At 35.6% G+C, this 23,720-nt stretch overlaps 1 protein-coding gene across 1 annotated transcript in view; it reads left to right on the top strand.

Moving 5' to 3' along the window:
• The first annotated feature begins 2,223 nt into the window (after positions 1–2,223).
• The window catches only part of LOC132557449 (uncharacterized), an 87,051-nt gene continuing 65,554 nt past the window's right edge, over positions 2,224–23,720 (top strand). The window contains exons 1-2 of the mRNA XM_060221934.1: positions 2,224–2,309; positions 3,555–3,946. Of these exons, the coding sequence (XP_060077917.1) occupies positions 2,224–2,309; positions 3,555–3,946 (478 nt within the window). The remainder of the gene's footprint in view (positions 2,310–3,554; positions 3,947–23,720) is intronic.

A 23,720-nucleotide genomic window follows, 5' to 3' on the forward strand; every position in this document is an offset into this window, starting at 1 on the left:
TTAACAATTCAGTAGTGTCTAGGTTTTATCTGTAACAGTGTAGATGTTGAGAGGTACAGGTCGCCTTACTAGCTTCGGTTAGTGGGAATTTAGTCGAGCGGTAGATTGTCCGGTAGAGACAGAAGGGTCACTAGTTCGAACCCCAGCGGAGGCAGGTTGTTTTTCATTACTCCTTCCTATTACAGATTTGGTGCCGTGACCACTCCAAGGATAGAAGCTATAGGAAATTGAGATGCGTCCTTGGATATAATGAACCTGAGTTGTGGTTGTTTTCGGGATAGCAGACTTTGTGGAGGAGAGAGTAGTGTAGAAGTTGAGAGTACAGGTCGCCTTACTAACCTCGGTTAATGGGAATTTCCCTTTGGTCGAACAGTAGAGTGTCCGGCTAGAGACCGAAGGGTCGCCAGTTTGAACCCAGCCTGGGGCAGTGTGTTTTTCATTACTCCTTCCTATACAACCTATGTATGGCAGTGTCATCATTATTTGTTGATACCTACTTCGATAAACGGAAGCCAATCAGCTGCCACATATATCCATAGTAAATGAAGATGCGTTGTAATGTGTTTTCCGCAACCAAGCACGTCTTTCTTGGGTCTCTTTAACAAATTTAGGCTTTAGTTTAGGACAGGTGTGTTGAGGTATTTCTGAAAGACTTCCTATGATGGTATTTTGTCTGCCGATAACATGTGACAAATACCAACACAACTTCATGGCAAAGAAAATACAAGTATTCCTTGGACAGTTATTATGTACGGTGAGCGACATTTTCATACTTCATTTCCAATATTGTTCTTTCTAAAAACATTTCTGAGAGGGGTTGGCTGGAATAGAATTGTCTTCACGACTTCTCATTCCATGATGTTAAGTGACATTTTAGTGTTGAATATATCACCGTGCCCATTAAATGCCGTCTTTTTATTATGGAGGCTATATTGCATCCCGTAGTTTGTGATACTTGTATGTTCTATCACCCAAGGTCTGTATTCGTGTTAGGATGGTTCCTCTGTAAATTAAACACGAGTTGGCAGTGACCGAAATCCATCTTCCTTTATTTGATACAGTATTGTTAATTAAAACGACATCTCTTGCCCCTTTCAATATCCAATGTCTGTCTTGTTGCCAGTGTCTTTTCTTTTTCAATTATATAAACGCTCCATCAGACTGACTGTAATGTCAGAAAGACGAGTTGCCCCATTCAGACCGTAATTCGCTCGGACTTGTCCAGCTGATCCATGCCCTAGTCAGGTCATTACTTGAAAGGTTACATTTGATACTACTGGTCTGTACATATCCCACACAAGAGTCACTCGGTCAAGGCTTTACAGTCATTACATGTAGGAAATGAGAACGTTAATTATTCAATACGTCACAAAGCGTTTTATTGATAGGGAATTTTATGGAGTGGCCTAAAAACACTATCACCGAGGTTTTCACGTCTGCGTCTCTATGTGTACATCAGTAATTCCATTCATAACATTTCTCATAAGCGATTCCATGTGAAGCACTATTCAGCAAACCTTCCCCACCCCCCTCCTCCCTTTTTCCCCTTGTAATTCGGTAAAATTAGATGCAGCAGGAAGACCAAGGTTTGAATTTGGATATTACAAAAGTGATGCTTCTGTTTCATTCTTTGGTTGCATTGTTTCACGTCCTGGCGACAGCTATGGTGATTTTAGGCCGGTATTCCGGTGTATGCGAGGTAAGTGCTTATTTTGAGTTTCGTGTTTAGCGGGAGGCTGTAATATAATTGGGAAATGAAGCCGACTTTAAAGTGCTACACGACACTTCAGTATACTGACAAAGACCCCAGGCAGGACGCAACACTCGGGCACATTATACTGATGTTATAATAACTCGTGTCTTGGCCTAAAGAGATTATGAAAACCGTAAAAGACTTTTACAACTCATGGAATAATACATTGAAATACATATACTTTTCCTTCCCTTCTACGATTCCCACAAACTGGCCCATGTGTACAGAGGGAATAAATAAACTTCACTCAACTCGACCTCAGGGACAGATCGACTCAGGTTAAAGATACCACCTAAATCTTAAGTCGAAGGGAACCACTAAATTCTTAAGGCGAAAGGGAGACCACTCGATTCTGAGGATGAATAGAAGCCCCTCGATTCTAAATGTGAAGGGAGGCCGCTGGAATTTTAAATTGAGGAAATACCACTCTTGTATGAATGTGACAGCAGTTAATGAGAGAGCCCAAGATTATGCAGATGAAGGGAGATGACTCTATTCTGCGAGTAAAGGGAAACTACTCGGACTCCAAGTTAAGGAAGACCAAAAGCAGCAAAGCGTGAGACCGTTTTTACAGATACAGCGTCATGCAGCCATAAACATTGTTTTTCCCGATCAGCAGTAACAATGACTGATTAATGAAACATCACCAATTAAAGAAACCAGTCTGATTCACAATGACGCCCGAGAGCTGTTCTGCGTGGAAGAAGAGCATACTAGCCCGGATATAGTTAGTCTAATTACCCACTAACCATCACATACCACTGCAAAAACATCGCGAAATCTATTTACATTTTCGATCTGCACAGAACGCTGACTTGAGCTTAATCAGATTTCTCGGTGTTTTGTCTAGATGCATAATTAACTCTATACACAATGGCTCAGTCTGAAATGAAGTTTGTGTAAAAACTGAAATACAAAACTAAAATAACTGGAACAATTATCAAGTCACGTTCAACATACGTTCATCATAACACGTGTATACTATACGATGTATGTACGACACGTGTCTACTAATGTATTCGTCGCCTTCACTTCAATGAAGCATTTAAAACAATAAACATGTTTTCTCTATATTGGATAGAAGCCTAATCATTCGATGAAGACATTTGGTCAGGAGGTTGTATTTTGTTGTTATTTTTTCACTCTAGATACAATCTCCATTTCTAAAATGCACGTGTTTTTAAACTGCCTGTATATATTGTTCTGATGCAGCTTGATGTCACGTGACAGGGTGACTTGTGAAACTACGGGTATTTGGCCACGATCTGAAAGGTTCTAGAAGTTTAGATATTGTGTTACAGTGTTTTAGTGTATCTTATATAATAGCTTGCGTTGATGGCGAATTATGTGTAACTAAAGGTATACCGGCAAGACTTTTTAGAATAAATCAAACACTAAATAACTGATTGGAATACTGTGATTATATTGCCGAGTGTATGTCTCGTCCTCACCACCCACACTTCTCCGTATGTCCCCAATCGATTCAGTGTTACTTAGAGCCTCCCTGTGCTAAATCTGGTACTAACAGTACGCGATCTCTGAGCGTGACATCTTAGTATGATAATGAAGCATTCTAAGAATTCAAACTATATCCTATATATACAAGAAGCATTTTGGTTTCAGTCGACTTACATTTAGATTCGACACATCGGTATTGTGTTAGAGGCAGTCAATCTGACGTCGTCAGTTATCACAACCAATAATGTTTCGCTCTATTGGTCCACTTCCTACATGTATCACTTGACAGAACTGAAATTCTAGGCTTATGATTTCAAGATTGATGCCCTACCATTACACTAAGGAGCCCTACCAGTACACTAAGGAGCCCTACCAGTACACTAAGGAGCCCTACCAGAGCCCTACCAGAGCCCTACCAGTACACTAAGGAGTCCTACCAGTACACTAAGGAGCCCTACCATTACACTAAGGAGCCCTACCATTACACTAAGGAGCCCTACCAGTACACTAAGGAGCCCTACCAGTACACTAAGGAGCCCTACCAGTACACTAAGGAGCCCTACCAGTACACTAAGGAGCCCTACCAATACACTAAGGAGCCTTACCATCACACTAGGGAGCCTTACCAGTACACTAAGGAGCCCTACCATTACACTAAGGAGCCCTACCATTACACTAAGGAGCCCTACCAGTACACTAAGGAGCCCTACCATTACACTAAGGAGCCCCCTACCAGTACACTAAGAGCCCTACCAGTACACTAAGGAGCCCTACCAGTACACTAAGGAGCCTTACCATCACACTAGGGAGCCTTACCAGTACACTAAGGAGCCCTACCATTACATAAAGGAGCCCTACCATTACACTAAGGAGCCCTACCAGTACACTAAGGAGCCCTACCATTACACTAAGGAGCCCTACCAGTACACTAAGGAGCCCTACCAGTACACTAAGGAGCCTTACCTAGCCCTACCAGTACCTACCAGTACACTAAGGAGCCCTACCAGTACACTAAGGAGCCCTACCAGTACACTAAGGAGCCTTACCATCACACTAGGGAGCCTTACCAGTACACTAAGGAGCCTTACCATCACACTAGGGAGCCTTACCAGTACACTAGGGAGCCCTAACAGTACACTAAGGAGCCCTACCATTACACTAAGGAGCCCTACCAGTACACTAAGGAGCCCTACCATTACACTAAGGAGCCCCCTACCAGTACACTAAGGAGCCCTACCATTACACTAAGAAAAATTCTCACTAGCCAACCACAGTAAGATGACACGTGATTTCAAGGGTGATTCTCTCTACCAATTCACTTACGGGAGATTCTGACTAGCCGACACCGGTGAGATGACATGTGATCACGAGGTCGATGTCCCACCACTAGACTACGGGGAGATTCTCACCAACCAAGGCGGAAATGAGGCATGTTGTCTCAGGCCGAAGCCCTACCATAAGACTAATGGGAATTTCCCATTAGTTGAGACAAATAAGCTAACATTTGATATCGAGGCTGTTGCTCTACCTCCAGACTTACAGAAAAATTCACACTAACCTAGAAAAGTAAAATAACATGTTATCTTGATTTCGATGCTCTGCCACCAGACTTTGGCGCAATTCTCACTAGCTGAGACAAGAAATGTGGTCTGTGTTCTTAACGTAGAATCCCAGCACAAAGTACCATTAAACATGAGGGAAATCCTCACTAACTGAGACAAGAAATGTGGTCTGTATTCTTAACGTAGAATCCCAGCACAAAGTACCATTAAACATGAGGGAAATCCTCACTAACTGAGACAAGAAATGTGGTCTGTGTTTTTAACGTAGAATCCCAGCACAAAGTACCATTAAACCTGAGGGAAATTCTCACTAGCTGAGACTTGAACCATGACACATGAGATCAAAGCTGAATCCCTAACTACTAATACTACAGGGAAATTCTCGCTAGTCGTTACGAGTAAGGTTGTGATTTACCATTAGAGTAGAACGTACAACTTTTATGTATACCTGGCCTTCTGGATACATTCGGCTGTGATAACACAAATCCTACCAGCGTGACATTGTTATTATCTGTTGATTTGTTTTCAAATAAAACGAACACCAACCGCCATGACGGAAAACTTGACTCCTCCGTTGTCGCGAGACTTCTGAACTTCTACCCTAACCATACCCTTATTATTTTACTTACCAGATAGGTAATTTTTTACTTATTCTGTCAATGTTTGCTAACTTTGTAGAGTATCATACATATACCAAGTTTGAAAATATGTCATACTCAGAAATGAGATTTGAGATAAAATCGTGCGTAGGCGTGTTTATACGGTCAGTATCGATATGACTTCGTGAATCCGATTATAAACATTAAATAGCACGATATAAAACTTAGAATTCTATATTGCAGGACTAATCAAACATTGGGAAATAACACCTGAAACTTATCGTTAGGAGGATTACACTAAGATGGACTCACCTCGAACAGACAGGAAGTTCGTCCATCAAATGATTGTTAACAGGAAGCCTGCATAAAATCAAAGATTGTCTTATAGAAAATGGATTATAATATGTTAGTTGTTAACCCTTTCCCATTATCTATAAATACTTTAATGGGTTCAGTGGAGTGACTATGCACAGTATTATCTGTTCAATAAAGAAGAGAAAATAATATTAATTACCTTGAATGATCTTTATACACTGTAATGTTGTATCCAATTTAAGATGTTTTCGTCTGTTTCTCGAGACTCGTACCAGATAAAGACACCCCCACCCGATAGTTTACAGCACCCGGACGTTTATAGACGTTCGCAACCTTAACTTCCACATGTATCCAATTATCCTCCCTAACAACAGAGACCTATTAATCAGAAAAATCGATTTTAATGAGCTTACAATTTTCAATTGGGAATTAAAGAATTGAGCAGCCATGTACATGGGCTTTAGGCTCGCGTGCCAAGTGGGTGATCACTTGGGATGAGGCATTCGACTTTTCTCGTCCCTAATTACGTGGCATTGTATCACCAGCAGATATGACACGCTGATTTGTAATCGCCTGCCAATGAAATGGCAATGGACTCAGTGGCGTCACAGCAGGACCGATGAAGCACAGCCGTGCTTTTTTTAGCGACACAAGTGACAGATAGAAGTAAACCTTCGACATTCGTGATCCCCCCAATACAATGAACAGCGGGCGGAAGTAAAGATAGACCTAACGTACCGGAAGGTGGATATAAACACAATAAAGAGATACCGACATGTTAATGGAACCATAATTCAACCACAAAATCGATGAAAGTAGAGTAAAACACTCCTAAAAAGTACTAGGATAATACGACTAGGTGTGCCGAAAGGGTCAGCGTTTTCATGTTCATCGCCAATACCCGATATATATGCAAACCTTGGTCAATTATAATACAAATGACGAAATGTCACGTTTCCAAGTGAGAATAAGGTAAACAGCGAAACCACCATATATACAAACGAGAATCAAACACGCCCACATTCATATCGCACAAAAGGAACGCATTTCTGATGAGATTATTTTCACCACCATAAAACTTCCAAATCATTTTCATCGACCTGCATCTCTTGAAATCCTGTGAGTTTATCAGTTGCCGACATCTTGCAAGAAAATCGTGACATTAGAAAGAAGCCCTAGAATATCGAATCAACTGCGACATGTAAACACCGTAGGTTGGGGATGTACCGAAGTTATTATTCATAAATGGAAAATTCATTATAAAGAAACTGATGTCATCACGCTTACCATACAGCTTGGTGATGCAAAGATGTCTATGTTGGTTGTAGGAAATGACCGAGAATAGCGGCATAGTTGTGAACAGAATGGAAAAATAAGATGTTCTTATAGCAGAAATGCTTTTAATGGAAGATGTTGAAAACTAGTCAAAAGCTCTTTAGAGTCCTTCAAAATCCACATACTATGAAGTCCACTTGTAGAGTAAACAGTACCATGATAAGATTGCCGCCCTTGTTTGCTAGTTCTTAGAATAGCATGAAAAAGATTTGACAAAGGTTTGGCTGAACCAGAAATAAAACACTATTTATATGGATTCTTGTATAGCTTGGGAATCCAAAACAAACGAGGGAGTTCCGTATCCTTATCACCAATAGGCAATCTACATCATAGCATGATTAGCCAATACTTTGAAAAGATTGCATAATGTATAGGTGGGGTATCCTTCCTTATCAGGCAAACATACTTGTTCTTTGTGTATGCATGGAATGATGTGAAGCCTGTAGACAAGGATCCGGTTATTGGATCTGTATACACAATGATACAAATGTACATCGGCAAGTGTCTATTTAGCTTCAGCAGCGAGGAATACTTGTGTTCATTTTTATTTCAGGTTTTAAGCTACTGATTAATTTAAGAATATGAGACCAAATGGATCTAACTCACTCTGAAAGTGAATCCAAAGCAGCATGTTCTCGTTTTAACCACTTTCTGCCATAGTAAACACTCAATATTCGTGGTCGCTCGAATACAAAAGGTCTGAAGTGAACATGTGCCATTCCTGGTAACCCTAATACAATGAACATTAGTCGAAAGCAAAATAGCCCTACTGTTCGAATTAAAGTAAACACACGGTAGTTTTGATGGCCCTATTACAGAATGGAGGACTGAAGTAAAGCACCATCATTCGTGAAGGTTTTAAGATCAGAAGCGAAAACACAATCGCAAAGAGCAGTTACATTGTAATATCCGACATTTGATGCGGCTTGAAATGAGTTATGCATCTTCACCGAGTCATTTTATTACTAGTATCAAATCTGCTTACCTGTCGTTAAGATACTTAAACACGTGACGTTATTAAGGCAAAATGATTAGCTGTTGCTTGAATGATAATAGTGGCAGGTTTCTGATGTTAAATAGGTCATACAACTTATTTGATGTATAGTACATGTGTATATGATTCCATTTTATACTTTATAATAATACTGATATAAAGTATGAGGGAATGCGCTAATTGCTCTGATAAACAATCTCGAAGGACCTTCCGCTTGGTGTTCAACACGGTAGCTACAAATACTCTCCAGATGTTAATTACAAAAGAGAAGGTATCGAACCTAAAAATTTTAAAATCGATAGATAATTGAAATATATCCTCAAATCTAACCCACTATGAATATACGTACAGTTATTGTTCACGTTGTAGACATGAAACATCTCGCTCTGTAATTTTCATTTTAATTCAGCTGCAAGGCAGATACTTTTAGCTCACGTGTGGGGATCAAAAGCTGCTGACATAATTTAGAAATATCAATCTATTCCAATTGCACTAATTTATTTATCAGAAACTTTTACCGCACATACCATATTTCATATGCCAACATCACTCATGTCTCGATCATTTGTTGATAAATACCAAGCGTCACTTCCAACAGCGACCGTACTGGATATAACGCCGCGCGTGCACCAGAGGCCGAGTAGGCCGCGAGAGCAGCACGTGAGTGGGGATGTGTATTAGATTCGTTATGCTGGCCGTATTAAAACTAATGATGGATGAAATATGATTGGAAGTTATTGAAAATTGTTTCTCTATTGTGTGTGGTTCTTTAAAGGTATATTTTATGCTGTTCTACATGTATGATAAGAGGTTCCCGCCTACAACAGAGCCGGTGACTACAGTATAACACACGGGATTTGAAGCGGAACCATTACGATATCCAAAACTGTAAGTGTTCTTTAAATACTATAACAGATAAGGCTGACCATGTGTTAAACCAGAACCTCTGTTGTAGGGGGTAGAAGTTTTCACGTGACAGAGATACACGTGTAATGTTGCACGTGTAATTATCTATAGCTGCATTAAGGGGAAGCCATGTTTACTGTCAAGAAAGCAGCGATAAAAGTTATCATTTACAGTTAAAGCTTCCTAGTAACGTGCCCAATCTGTCCGGACTGATCTAGCGAGATATTCAGATCACTGGAATTGTCGTCATTACACAAATGTTTATAGTATACGCTTAATTAGATGCTATTCTAATTAAATTCTTGTTTGCTAATTTAAGATTGATTGCAACTATATACCAGAGTTTTGTGTTTGTGTATTGCATTCAATTATCATTTCAACCTTTCCTCCACGATTATAACAAAAAACACATGACATAGGTAGTTCGTATCAATTGGTCAGCATACGCTAGGTAAAGACCGCTTACAGGCATATGTCATGTTCTTCTCACTAATTGTCTGCCTGTCTTGGAACCGTCAATGAGACATTTGACTCGTGAAAAACAGCCTTTTCGTTCCAGTAAATACTATACAACAAAACAAAGTGAAGTTAAAATTTCATGAATGTCATAAACTTAAGTCGGGAACTGTTAACTGTTTTCTGACAGAGCAATACAACAAAACAAAGTGAAGTTAAAATTTCATGAATGTCATAAACTTAAGTCGGGAACTGTTAACTGTTTTCTGACAGAGCAATCTACAATGTACTGGTACTTACAACCATGCCTGATGGCTGGGCGGTCTATGGATTTCCCTGTAGGAGATGTGGTAATTGAGTCTTGGTGTATTGACAGGCTTTGTAGGGGAGGTACAGGTCAGGTGTTGCGCTGGTTTGACGGACATCACGGTATTTGTTGACATAGTATCAAGTTAAAATGTAAAATTACATTAAAATATAATTTTCCAGGTAAATATACGCTTTATGAAGTTGTATAAGGCGTGTTCTGGTCATTACATTGTTGTGGTCATTACATTGTATGTGGTCATTACATTGTATGTGGTCATTACATTGTTGTGGTCATTACATTGTATGTGGTCATTACATTGTTGTGGTCATTACATTGTTGTGGTCATTACATTGCTGTGGTCATTACATTGTTGTGGTCATTACATTGTATGTGGTCATTACATTGCTGTGGTCATTACATTGTTGTGGTCATTACATTGTTGTGGTCATTACATTGTATGTGGTCATTACATTGTTGTGGTCACTACATTGTATGTGGTCATTACATTGTTGTGGTCATTACATTGTTGTGGTCATTACATTGCTGTGGTCATTACATTGTTGTGGTCATTACATTGTATGTGGTCATTACATTGTTGTGGTCACTACATTGTTGTGGTCATTACATTGTATGTGGTCATTACATTGTTGTGGTCACTACATTGTATGTGGTCATTACATTGTTGTGGTCATTACATTGTATGTGGTCATTACATTGTTGTGGTCACTACATTGTATGTGGTCATTACATTGTTGTGGTCATTACATTGTTGTGGTCACTACATTGTATGTGGTCATTACATTGTTGTGGTCATTACATTGTTGTGGTCATTACATTGTTGTGGTCATTACATTGTATGTGGTCATTACATTGTTGTGGTAATTACATTGTTGTGGTCATTACATTGCTGTGGTCATTACATTGTTGTGGTCATTACATTGTATGTGGTCATTACATTGTATGTGGTCATTACATTGTATGTGGTCATTACATTGTTGTGGTCATTACATAGTTGTGGTCATTACACATTGCTGTGGTCATGACATTGTTGTGGTCATTACATTGTATGTGGTCATTACATTGTTGTGGTCATTACACATTGCTGTGGTCATTACATTGTATGTGGTCATTACATTGTATGTGGTCATTACATTGTATGTGGTCATTACATTGTTGTGGTCATTACACATTGCTGTGGTCATTACATTGTTGTGGTCATTACATTGTATGTGGTCATTACATTGTTGTGGTCATTACACATTGCTGTGGTCATTACATTGTTGTGGTCATTACACATTGCTGTGGTCATTACATTGTTGTGGTCACTACATTGTATGTGGTCATTACATTGTTGTGGTCATTACATTGTTGTGGTCACTACATTGTATGTGGTCATTACATTGTTGTGGTCATTACATTGTTGTGGTCATTACATTGCTGTGGTCATTACATTGTTGTGGTCATTACACATTGCTGTGGTCATTACATTGTTGTGGTCATTACACATTGCTGTGGTCATTACATTGTTGTGGTCATTACATTGTATGTGGTCATTACACATTGCTGTGGTCATTACACATTGTTGTGGTCATTACATTGCTGTGGTCACTACATTGTATGTGGTCATTACATTGCTGTGGTCATTACATTGCTGTGGTCATTACATTGTTGTGGTCATTACATTGTATGTGGTCATATTGTTGTGGTCATTACATTGTTGTAGTTATTACATTGTATGTGGTCATTACATTGTTGTGGTCATATTGTTGTGGTCATTACATTGTTATGGTCATTTTGTTGTGGTCACTACATTGTTGTAGTCATTACATTGTTGTGTCATAACAATGGTTGTGGTCATTACATAAACTGATGTAGATATACGATTTTAGACAAGGTTTGGCATTTCCGTTAAATACAACCAAAAGGCAGCAACACCATAAACGTCGATCTCACTGGAGGCGTTTTATGTTCTGTAACCGCAATGCACTCCTGGACAACACACGTGATTTCTCAGCCAGGATTAGGATTCATGCAAAACCTGAGCTGAAAACAGATTAATGAAGCCTGGCTGTAATTTCATATTTCCATCTCCGGTAGTAAACATGCACTTCATCTGAAATGGGGCAGACTCTATGCTGTTGTTTCGGCTCGCTGGGTGATCTACTTCAGCGTAACGTTAGTTGTCGGAGGGTAAAAGCTTTTATTTGATATCAGAATTCATTTCAGAGGCCCTAGATATACCAAAGGTAAATTGTATTACAATGTTTCGTTTGTTACCATGATGAAAAACCGTAAACATTATACAGGTTTAACTTGTACTTGTGAAGATCAATCAATTAATAAGTTATCTAAATTAACAAATGAAATTAGTCAGCGACATGGATTGACATTGTATAGAATTCATTTGCATATCTTCTACAAGGATTAAGGATCAATATATATATATATTACTGTATGTTAGTTATCGCTAGTTTATAAAAGTATGTTAGGTACAATGTGCTACTGTTGTATTTATACCAAATATCCCTCAGTTACCTATCAGAGAACAAAGATGATCATAGAACTCTTTAAACAATAACAAATAGCTTGTAGCCGAGTCAAAGATTCTTGCTTGTTTACAACACCAACAACCAAAAACAAAACAAAAACAAAAATATGAAGTTGGTTATCGAGCACTACATAAGACTGTACAAGAAACACTGGCAGCTCTTACTGGGGATTACGATGTACTCCATTGCATACTGCAACATTGATGTAATGTACAGATCAATTACATACTCCATAACCGACAACTTATTGGGAGACTTCTAGCTAAAGGGAAACTTAACCTAGTATCATTACTAATGCCGTGACAGGCCATTGATTCCTATCAGTAGTGAACACTTTTATTGTGGTTTGTTGGTATCAGCCACCAGCTGCCATTTACACGTAGATACATCTCACAATAAAAACAGACACATCTGTCAGTTTATACAATGTTAACCATTCGTTATTTAGTGGCGTTTAGATTTGATAAGTTGAAACTTCTAAACTGATATTTCATGATGGCAGTGAAATATTGTGTACATAATCCTATTAGCTAGTCAGCACGATCCCACAAGGATTGAGATATCCCAGATTCTGTTTTTACTGTATCATGGTGTTCGTCATACAGGTGTAACATATATCCCATTAATTCAATGTGTTGAATTGCTTAATTAATTGTCTCAACTGTCATTCTGTGCTATAATAAAGGATGTGTGACATGTGTCTTCCTCTCCTGATCAACTTTCATCGTGACATGTCTGTGTCGTGTTAAACTTCGTCGTCACGTGTCTGTGTCGTGTTAAACTTTCATCGTCACATGTCTGTGTCGTGTTAAACTTTCATCGTCACATGTCTGTGTCATCTTAAACTTTCATTGTCACATGTCTGTGTCGTGTTAAACTTCGTCGTCACGTGTCTGTGTCGTGTCAAACTTTCATCATCACATGTCTGTGTCGTGTCAAACTTTCATCATCATATGTCTGTATCGTGTTAAACTTTCATCATCACATGTGTGTGTCGTGTTAAACTTTCATCGTCACATGTCTGTGTCGTGTTAAACTTTCATCGTGACACGAGACCGTCGTTAAAGAATCACTTTAAATGACTACACTCTGGGGTTGAATGCGCCATATTTGCTGAAGATCTTATTTGCCGGAAACTTCTGGGGGCCTACAACACCCGCTTGCCACCCTTCATTTGTGTTGTTCTAAATTGCATCTATTCATTAATTTTGACAAAATTTAATCAAACAATCTTTCAGTCAGTTAACGAAACGAATACAAGTAACAATTTCAAATTGGAAATGCTATTGCTCCATTAATGAGTGCAACTATCTTGGGAATGTTATCGATGCTGCAGGCAAATATATCCCCTCTGTGAAAGGTCTGATAAAGAGTCTAAAAACAATTTTTGCTGTACAAAATATTCGTTAAAATGAAAATCTTATTGTTAGGGCTCATTGCAAACCATTTGAATCTTCAGTTCAACATTCACTTACTTTATAAGACGTCGCTCGATGTCACAACCAGGGCACAATAACAAACACTATGTCTATCCCTCCATTGATTATCAACATTTAAACAAGTACATGTTCATTAAAACATTAGTTGATAAGGATAATTAACTATCTGTATAATGAAGCTAATTAACTTTCGGTAGAAGGAAGATAATTAACTATCTGTATAATGAAGATAACTATCTGTATAATGAAGCTAATTAACTATCTGTATAATGAAGCTAATTAACTATCTGTATAATGAAGATAAATATCTGTATAATGAAGATAATTAACTATCTGAGATAATTAACTATCTGTATAATGAAGATAATTAACTATCTGTATAATGAAGATAATTAACTATCTGTATAATGAAGATAATAACTATCTGTATAATGAAGATAATTATCTGTATAATGAAGATAATTATCTGTATAATGAAGATAATTATCTGTATAATGAAGATAATTATCTGTATAATGAAGATAATTATCTGTATAATGAAGATAATTAACTATCTGTATAATGAAGATAACTATCTGTATAATGAAGATTAACTATCTGTATAATGAAGATAATTAACTATCTGTATAATTAACTATCTGTATAATGAAGATCTGTATAATGAAGATAATTATCTGTATAATGAAGATAATAACTATCTGTATAATGAATGAAGTATAATGAAGATAACTATCTGTATAATGAAGATAATTAACTATCTGTATAATGAAGATAATTATCTGTATAATGAAGATAATTAACTATCTGTATAATGAAGATAATTATCTGTATAATGAAGATAATAACTATCTGTATAATGAAGATAAAGTATAATGAAGATAATAACTATCTGTATAATGAAGATAATTAATCTGTATAATGAAGATAATTAACTATCTGTATAATGAAGATAATTATCTGTATAATGTATAATGAAGATAACTATCTGTATAATGAAGATAATTAACTATCTGTATAATGAAGATAATTACTGTATAATGAAGATAATTATCTGTATAATGAAGATAATTATCTGTATAATGAAGATAACTATCTGTATAATGAAGATAACTATCTGTATAATGAAGATAACTATCTGTATAATGAAGATAATTAACTATCTGTATAATGAAGATAATAACTATCTGTATAATGAAGATAATTATCTGTATAATGAAGATAACTATCTGTATAATGAAGATAATGAAGATAACTATCTGTATAATGAAGATAACTATCTGTATAATGAAGATAATTAACTATCTGTATAATGAAGATAATTAACTATCTGTATAATGAAGATAATTAACTATCTGTATAATGAAGATAACTATCTGTATAATGAAGATAATTAAATCTGTATAATGAAGATAATTATCTGTATAATGAAGATAACTATCTGTATAATGAAGATAATTAACTATCTGAGATAATTAACTATCTGTATAATGAAGATAATTAACTATCTGTATAATGAAGATAATTAACTATCTGTATAATGATAATTATCTGTATGAAGATAATTAACTATCTGTATAATGTATAATGAAGTATAATGAAATAACTGTATAATGAAGATACTATCTGTATAATGAAGATAACTATCTGTATAATGAAGATAACTATCTGTATAATGAAGATAATAACTATCTGTATAATGAAGATAATTATCTGTATAATGAAGATAACTATCTGTATAATGAAGATAACTATCTGTATAATGAAGATAATTATCTGTATAATGAAGATAATTATCTGTATAATGAAGATAACTATCTGTATAATGAAGATAATTATCTGTATAATGAAGATGTATCTGTATAATGAAGATAAATCTGTATAATATCTGTATAATGAAGATAACTATCTGTATAATGAAGATAACTATCTGTATAATGAAGATAATTATCTATCTGTATAATGAAGTATAATAACTATCTGTATAATGAAGATAATTAACTATCTGTATAATGAAGATAACTATCTGTATAATAACTATCTGTACTATCTGTATAATGAAGATAACTATCTGTATAATGAAGATAATTAACTATCTATCTGTATAATGAAGATAATTAACTATCTGTATAATGAAGATAATTATCTGTATAATGAAGATAATTAACTATCTGTATAATGAAGATAATTATCTGTATAATGAAGATAACTATCTGTATAATGAAGATAACTATCTGTATAATGAAGATAACTATCTGTATAATGAAGTATAATAACTATCTGTATAATGAAGATAACTATCTGTATAATGAAGATAATTAACTATCTGTATAATGAAGATAACTATCTGTATAATGAAGATAATGAAGATAACTATCTGTATAATGAAGATAACTATCTGTATAATGAAGATAACTATCTGTATAATGAAGATAATTAACTGTATAATGTATAATGAAGATAATAACTATCTGTATAATGAAGATAACTATCTGTATAATGAAGATAATTATCTGTATAATGAAAGATAACTATCTGTATAATGATAATTAACTATCTGTATAATGAAGATAATTAGATGAAATTAACTATCTGTATAATGAAGATAACTATCTGTATAATGAAGATAATTAACTATCTGTATAATGAAGATAATAACTATCTGTATAATGAAGATAATTAACTATCTGTATAATGAAGATAACTATCTGTATAATGAAGATAAATCTGTATAATGAAGATAACTATCTGTATAATGAAGATAATTAACTATCTGTATAATGAAGATAATTAACTATCTGTATAATGAAGATAACTATCTGTATAATGAAGATAATTATCTGTATAATGAAGATAATTAACTATCTGTATAATGAAGATAATCTGTATAATGAAGATAATTAACTATCTGTATAATGAAGATAATTAACTATCTGTATAATGAAGATAATTAACTATCTGAGATAATTAACTATCTGTATAATGAAGATAATTAACTATCTGTATTGAAGACATTGAAAGAGGAACTACAACTGGAGCCTTATACATATATACATATGACTTCTGTGACCATCACGTATGGTTGAATAGATAACATATGCATGTTCTGTTACTTATATTTCAATATTCCTTCTGTGATTTTGTTCTTTGTGTTTGTTTTTTATGTTTTGTCGTAAAATAGCTCTTCTGAGCTAATGTTACATATTTATTGTATACGAGAGAAAATGAAATCTCTTGTATCTTGTATCCTATTATGTCTCTGTATCTTGTATCCTATTATGTCTCTGTATATTGTAATGCTATTTGGACCGCATTTTTCTATAAAGTTTACAGATATAAGCTATGACATAATTACAGAATTTTATCTGCGTTAAACAAATATATCAGATAGATGAAAACGTTATTAATATTTTAAAAGTAATAAGTTTGAGAAGAACTTTTCATAAAACAGTGTTTAAAACTGAGATAATGTGCTGTCGTACACCTTTAACCGTTATGTATGTTTGTATATATATTGAGACAAACTTTAATAATATGTATTTAGACTACTGAAATAAATATTTCATACTTAAATCAAATCGTATGTGTTACGATGACGTCAAGCATATATAAAGCTCATAACGGGAGTCCAATATCACTGCACTATCCTTGTTGGTTTAGTAATACTGTCCCTGACAATGATAAACACCATTACCATGAATTGTGTTCTCCTATTCTGTTTAATTCGTGAAATCAAGTTTATAGGTCGCAATTCACGTTCATATTTCTGTGAACATTGAAACAAAGTGTTTATGAAAACAAAACCAATTTATTTCAGCTGGAACCTACTTCAATTAAAAGTAAAATTATCGGTATTTAGGGTTCTCAAAGTGATCATCAATCCAAATTAGTTTATTCTCGTAAACTTTACAATATATATGATACATTTTAGCGATATTTGGCGCAAAGTGCCGTCATGATTAAAATGTAATTATATCCTCATGTCTTTTTGACGTACAAATGAAAACACAAATAAAATCATTTTGTAGTAAAAATGAATATGAAATGAATGTTGAGAAAACATTGACGCATTTTTGTTTAATTACTGATCGCTGACGAGTCTGTAGGTGAGAGTTTGTTACTTAGTGACATGTCAACTGAGATAAATCGAGTTTAAGTACTTACATGTAACATACTCTGTTGATCTTTCTCGTTTGGGGCCGATAGAGAATCATGAAATAACACTGATCACACTGCGCCCATGCAGTTACTTAGTGCATTTACTTGGAGACGAAGTCCTTGATTCGTTTGGGAAAATATACAACGTTAATAAAAGAGTTAGAGAGTGCTAGTTCGTCAAAGCTGGCTTTAATATTTAGGTCAATGTAAGCAACAATTTGGACACGAAGTCATCTAGTGACATTTATTGAGTTTGCGATGCCGCAAATTACCTTCTAAAACTTAAAAGTGAAGGATGATAGGTACAGTTTAAGGATGTAACAGGATCCTTGATGGAGTTAATTTAACTTAATCCTATAAAGGCAGCTGATTATATCTAACTAACATATAGTTCAATAACAATCCGTGTTTTATTACATTACACAGCAGGAAGCAAAATTAGATTTTGTTTTACAAAGTAATCATACCACAGTGTGATGACGTGTCAATGAGTGCGCGGAGGCTTCACATGGCGCTCAGTAACAAGGCTTTTTCTTTGTCGTAACACTCTTCCTGTACATCTCGTTCTTTCCTTACAAGAGAGGAAAAGATGAAAAGATCATGTTTTGCCCAATTTTTTTTTTTTTTTTTTTCTAATTTGATTTTGGATTATGATTATGTTGACATGTTGGTAGTTTCTTGATGTTTTTGTAGACAATAATGTCAGTAGTTCGAGTCATTTCTGTTGTTCTCATCAGTGGCAAATTAAGCAGAACACTGAAGACTTTCTGACTGGTTTCAGATTTCGTTTATTTGTTATGTAAAAATCGTTCGTATATTTGACGAAAATGTACGAAGTGGAAGAAAACCCATGTTTGCTGGATACAGCGTCTATTTTATCTAAAGTTCGCTGGACTAAACATTTGATAAAAGTATGAAATGTAGAAAACTACCATAGAAAGTTTAACTCCCTTTTTTATCACGCGTTGCATAAATTCCTGTCACTCATTCATACAATGGTATTGAAACAGTAATTTAACAGTCAGGGAACCCCGGAGAATATTCATATCATACATAGGATTTATATAAACTCACAGAATAATACTGGGTTTGATATGCTATATATTCTGGTGTTTTGTTATGCTTTTCTTCCTTTCGTTTCGATTTTTTTTCTTCTTCTTCTCCTTTTCTGTCTTTGTCATACATACATGTACAAAGTACGCATGTTTTTACAGTACTTACCTGATTTGGAGTAGGCTATTACTGACCATACCCTATAAATCGTGGATCATTAATGTCTCTTGTTCGACCTTAAAATCACTCCTTCATCTTTCGTCCATTACAAAGAGAATAACACGAATGTATTTTTAACATAACGAGACCCGAAACGAACGTTAGCTGCCACGCTAACATTATAACTATCAATGTAATATGCATCCCGCGAGGTGGCAATTGAGGATTTGCCCGGAGTGTATACGGCTGTCTCCCAACAATTTCGCCATGAATTGATAATAATGCCCGTATTTATGAGTCATTAGCTGACAGAGATATGCGACTTTGTTTTATACATACCATATCATAACACGGATTCCCGTAATAACGAAGACATATGGGCATAGCTTGGACAGTGGTACAGGTTTAGGACAAATATTCATGATCGGAGATATGGAAAGCTTGCCGCATGATATCAAAGTCCAAGTACAACCGTATTACTTCTGACTCACTATCTACTCTTGTCAGAATCAGGAATGCAGTGGTAGCAATTAGAGTTTTAATATCAGAAAATTTCGGATGACACTTCCGTTAATTGTTGGGTTATGTAAATTTCGGATGACACTTCCGTTAATGGGTGGGTGATGCAAATTTCGCATGACACTTCCGTCATTTGGTGGGAAATGTAAATTTCGGATGACACTTCCGTTAATTGGTGGGTGATGTAAATTTTGGATGACGCATCCAAACGATTGATTGGTGATATAAATTTATGATACACGATTAAATACATCTATCAAGAAACTAGATTCATGATTCAGTCTGCGTACTCTAATAAGACTGGTGTCTGTTTTACTCCACTGCAATGTACAACGATCAAATATCTCGGCTTTGTGAACTATATGTAAGATCAAGACGTAGAATTAGTTTCATTTCTTTTTAAACGAAGTAAAACGTGTTTGATTTATATAAAGATGATTGTCAGAGATGAACATCCTGTATTGTGTATTTTGAGATCCTCGATGGTTCCTTTCTGTAGCTGTAATCCTTATCAAACGTTTGTAGAAAAGCTTAGAAAGGACCCTGATTACAAACTTTCAGAATGCATGTTTTCTCGGGTTTATTTTCTAGTTTATAGTAGAATGTTAAAAGTACACGTAGACGTTGTAACCTCACTCTGCTACAGTCTATATACAATGTAATCCGACAACTGATGAACCTCCGTCGGTCGGTACATAATGCGTAATGCGCGAAATGTTGAAAAAACATGTTGACAGGGTCTGGTTCTCATCAAATATATCTAATTATCTAACCTTGTCTGACACAGCACAAATTCAATGTCTGACCGTGAAAACTCCTGTAGACTGTCTTCACGTACTAAACGTGATTTAAGCATCGCCATTCCACTGTGCTCTATCAGGACAATAGAAAATCCCAACATTCAGCAATATCTTGGCGTTAGGAAACCCCAACATTCAGCAATATCTTGGCGTTAGAAACCCCAACATTCAGCAATATCTTGGCGTTAGAAACCCCAACATTCAGCAATATCTTGGCGTTAGAAATCCCAACATTCAGCAATATCTTGACGTTAGAAAATCCCAACATTTAGCAATATCTTGGCGTTAGAAATCCCAATATTCAGCAATATCTTGGCGTTAGAAAACCCCAACATTCTACAATATCTTGGCGTTAGAAACCCCAACATTCAGCAATATCTTGGCGTTAGAAATCTGAGCATTCTACAATATCTTGGCGTTAGAAATCCCAACATTCAGCAATATCTTGGCGTTAGAAATCCCATCATTCAGCAATATCTTGGCGTTAGAAATCCCAACATTCAGCAATATCTTGGCGTTAGAAATCCCATCATTCAGCAATATCTTGGCGTTAGAAATTCCAACATTCAGCAATATCTTGGCGTTAGAAACCCCAACATTCTACAATATCTTGGCGTTAGAAAATCCCAACATTCTACAATATCTTGGCGTTAGAAAACCCCAATATTCTACAATATCTTGGCGTTAGAAAACCCCAACATTCTACAATATCTTGGAGTTAGAAAACTCCAACATTCTACAATATCTTTGTCGGATGTCAATGTTAGCTATTCAGGCTGATATTGTGCTACCATCCTAATAGGGCTTTAACATTGTTTAGGTTACCCCATTGTATGACCATAAGTGGTGAATATTGGCCCTAAATGTCCTTTTATTTTAAATTACCGCATCACGTTTGATCTCAAGTAATGAGTGTCCGCCCAACAAGGAAGATAAAATGGATTTTATCCTCTGACGAAGACAGACCTAATAAAATAGATACTTAGTCTAACTACTTTGCGCTTGGCGTTCAGCGGCAAGTCTATTTTCAGTAAAATGTGTTCAGGTAGGATGGTGCCGTTTTTGGTACTGTGTATTGAGGAGGGATGGCCCCGTTTTTGGTACTGTGTTTTGAGGTGGGATGACCCCGTTTTTGGTACTGTATTTTGAGGTGGGATGGCCCCGTTTTTGGTACTGTGTTTTGAGGTGGAATGGCCCCGTTTTTGGTACTGTGTTTTGAGGTGGGATGGCCCCGTTTTTGGTACTGTGTTTTGAGGTGGGATGGCCCTGTTTTTGGTACTGTGTTTTGAGATGAGCTGGCCATCTTACCTTGTCCAAGTAATGAGATGTCATTAGTGTGACCACTAATTAACCATTCTTGGACACCGTATTCATCCTACCATAGCCTTTGATAATATGTAATATCAAAATACACGTTGTGTAATGTGAAGGAGGAGTAAGATAAAGTTAGTTTAGATAACATTTTGATGTGGGGTTGATCTGGATGTTTCGATGAAAGCAAAGGGCAATAACTTTAATAAATTGTAATATCTTGTGTCCAAGCCTGTGTTCGAATGATTTTTAGCTATGATATATTAAAAAAGTCAATTGAGTGATTTTGTCGCAAGCCTGTGAAGTTTCAGTTGATGTTAATTTTCCTCGTGTTCAAATATCGGATTTACACATTGATGGCATGTCGTGTAATCTGCGGAAGTAGAGGCGCCCTCGTCCTTCGAAGAACGATAACTCACGTAATTTAACAGTGTTACAATAAAATCGAGCAATTAAAATAAAAAAAACCTGCCTGTTTCTTTGATCTAGATACATATGTTGTTAAATATTTACACATGTAAGTTCGAATTTATACATGTGTTGTTACACATTTATACATATGTTGTTACACAATTATACACGTGTTGTTACACATTGATACACATGTTGTTACACAATTATACACGTGTTGTTTCACATTGATACAGATGTTGTTACACATACATATGTTGTTACACATTTATACACATGTTGTTACACATTTATACACGTGTTGTTACACATTTATACACATGTTGTTACACATTTATACATGTTGTTACACATTTATACACATGTTGTTACACAATTATACACGTGTTGTTACACATTGATACAGATGTTGTTACACATACATATGTTGTTACACATTTATACATGTGTTGTTACACATTTATACACATGTTGTTACACATTTATACACGTGTTGTTACACATTTATACACATGTTGTTACACATTTATACTTGTTGTTACACATTTATACACATGTTGTTACACAATTATACACGTGTTGTTACACATTGATACATATGTTGTTACACATACATATGTTGTTACACATTTATACATGTGTTGTTACACATTTATTCACGTGTTGTTACACATACGCATGTGTAGTTACACATTTATACATGTGTTGTTACACATTTATTCACGTGTTGTTACACATACACATGTGTAGTTACACAATTATACACGTGTTGTTACACATTTATACATATGTTGTTACACATACATATGTTGTTACACATTTATACATATGTTGTTACACATTTATACATATGTTGTTAGACATTGATACATGTGTAGTTACACATTTATACATGTCGTTACACATTTATACACATGTTGTTACACAATTATACACGTATTGTTAGACATTGATACATATGCTGTTACACATATATATGTTGTTACACATTTATATATCTATAATTTTACCTATGTTAATCATTCCATGTTTCTCCATTTTGGACTCTCAGTTCTTGTGAGAAGGAAACATAACAATTGAAATATGATTGGAAATACAACATAGTTCACATGTGGTTGTCATGCCCCCAGATGGAAAGATCCGATGATACCGCCATTTTTTCACCATGTGACCTTGACTTGCCCTTCGGTCTATATTTGGTCATAACGATTGCATCATCAGTGGCATGAATTTCATATTTAGCATGTGTATTCCTTGTGACAAGATCTTTCTAATGCTATTAACGTTCATCATGTGACCTTTGACCTTCATTTAAAAGTGAAAAAGAAAACCATTACGACAATGAAGACATAAATGGTTCACGAACTGTGCATGCAAATGGCACATGTCATACATAGCACAATTTTAATGTCCCACTTAGGAATTTAGTTGCAACCGGAGACAATGTTTCATAAACACATGATGTTTTTAGCATACTGAAAATCGTAGTAGGAACTTTGAGACATTTACGACAAACGAGCAGAATACTTACGTAAAATAGGTTTAAATGTCCCAGATGACATACAGCATTGTGGGGGTGGATATTATCAGCTCATCATCACATCTCATGGAGTTTTACGTGCATAAACAGATCTAC

The sequence above is a fragment of the Ylistrum balloti genome, unplaced genomic scaffold, assembly GCF_031769215.1.
Source record: "Ylistrum balloti isolate Yb309-2 unplaced genomic scaffold, AGI_CSIRO_Ybal_v1 Utg370672, whole genome shotgun sequence".
NCBI classification, from domain to species: Eukaryota; Metazoa; Mollusca; class Bivalvia; order Pectinida; family Pectinidae; genus Ylistrum; species Ylistrum balloti.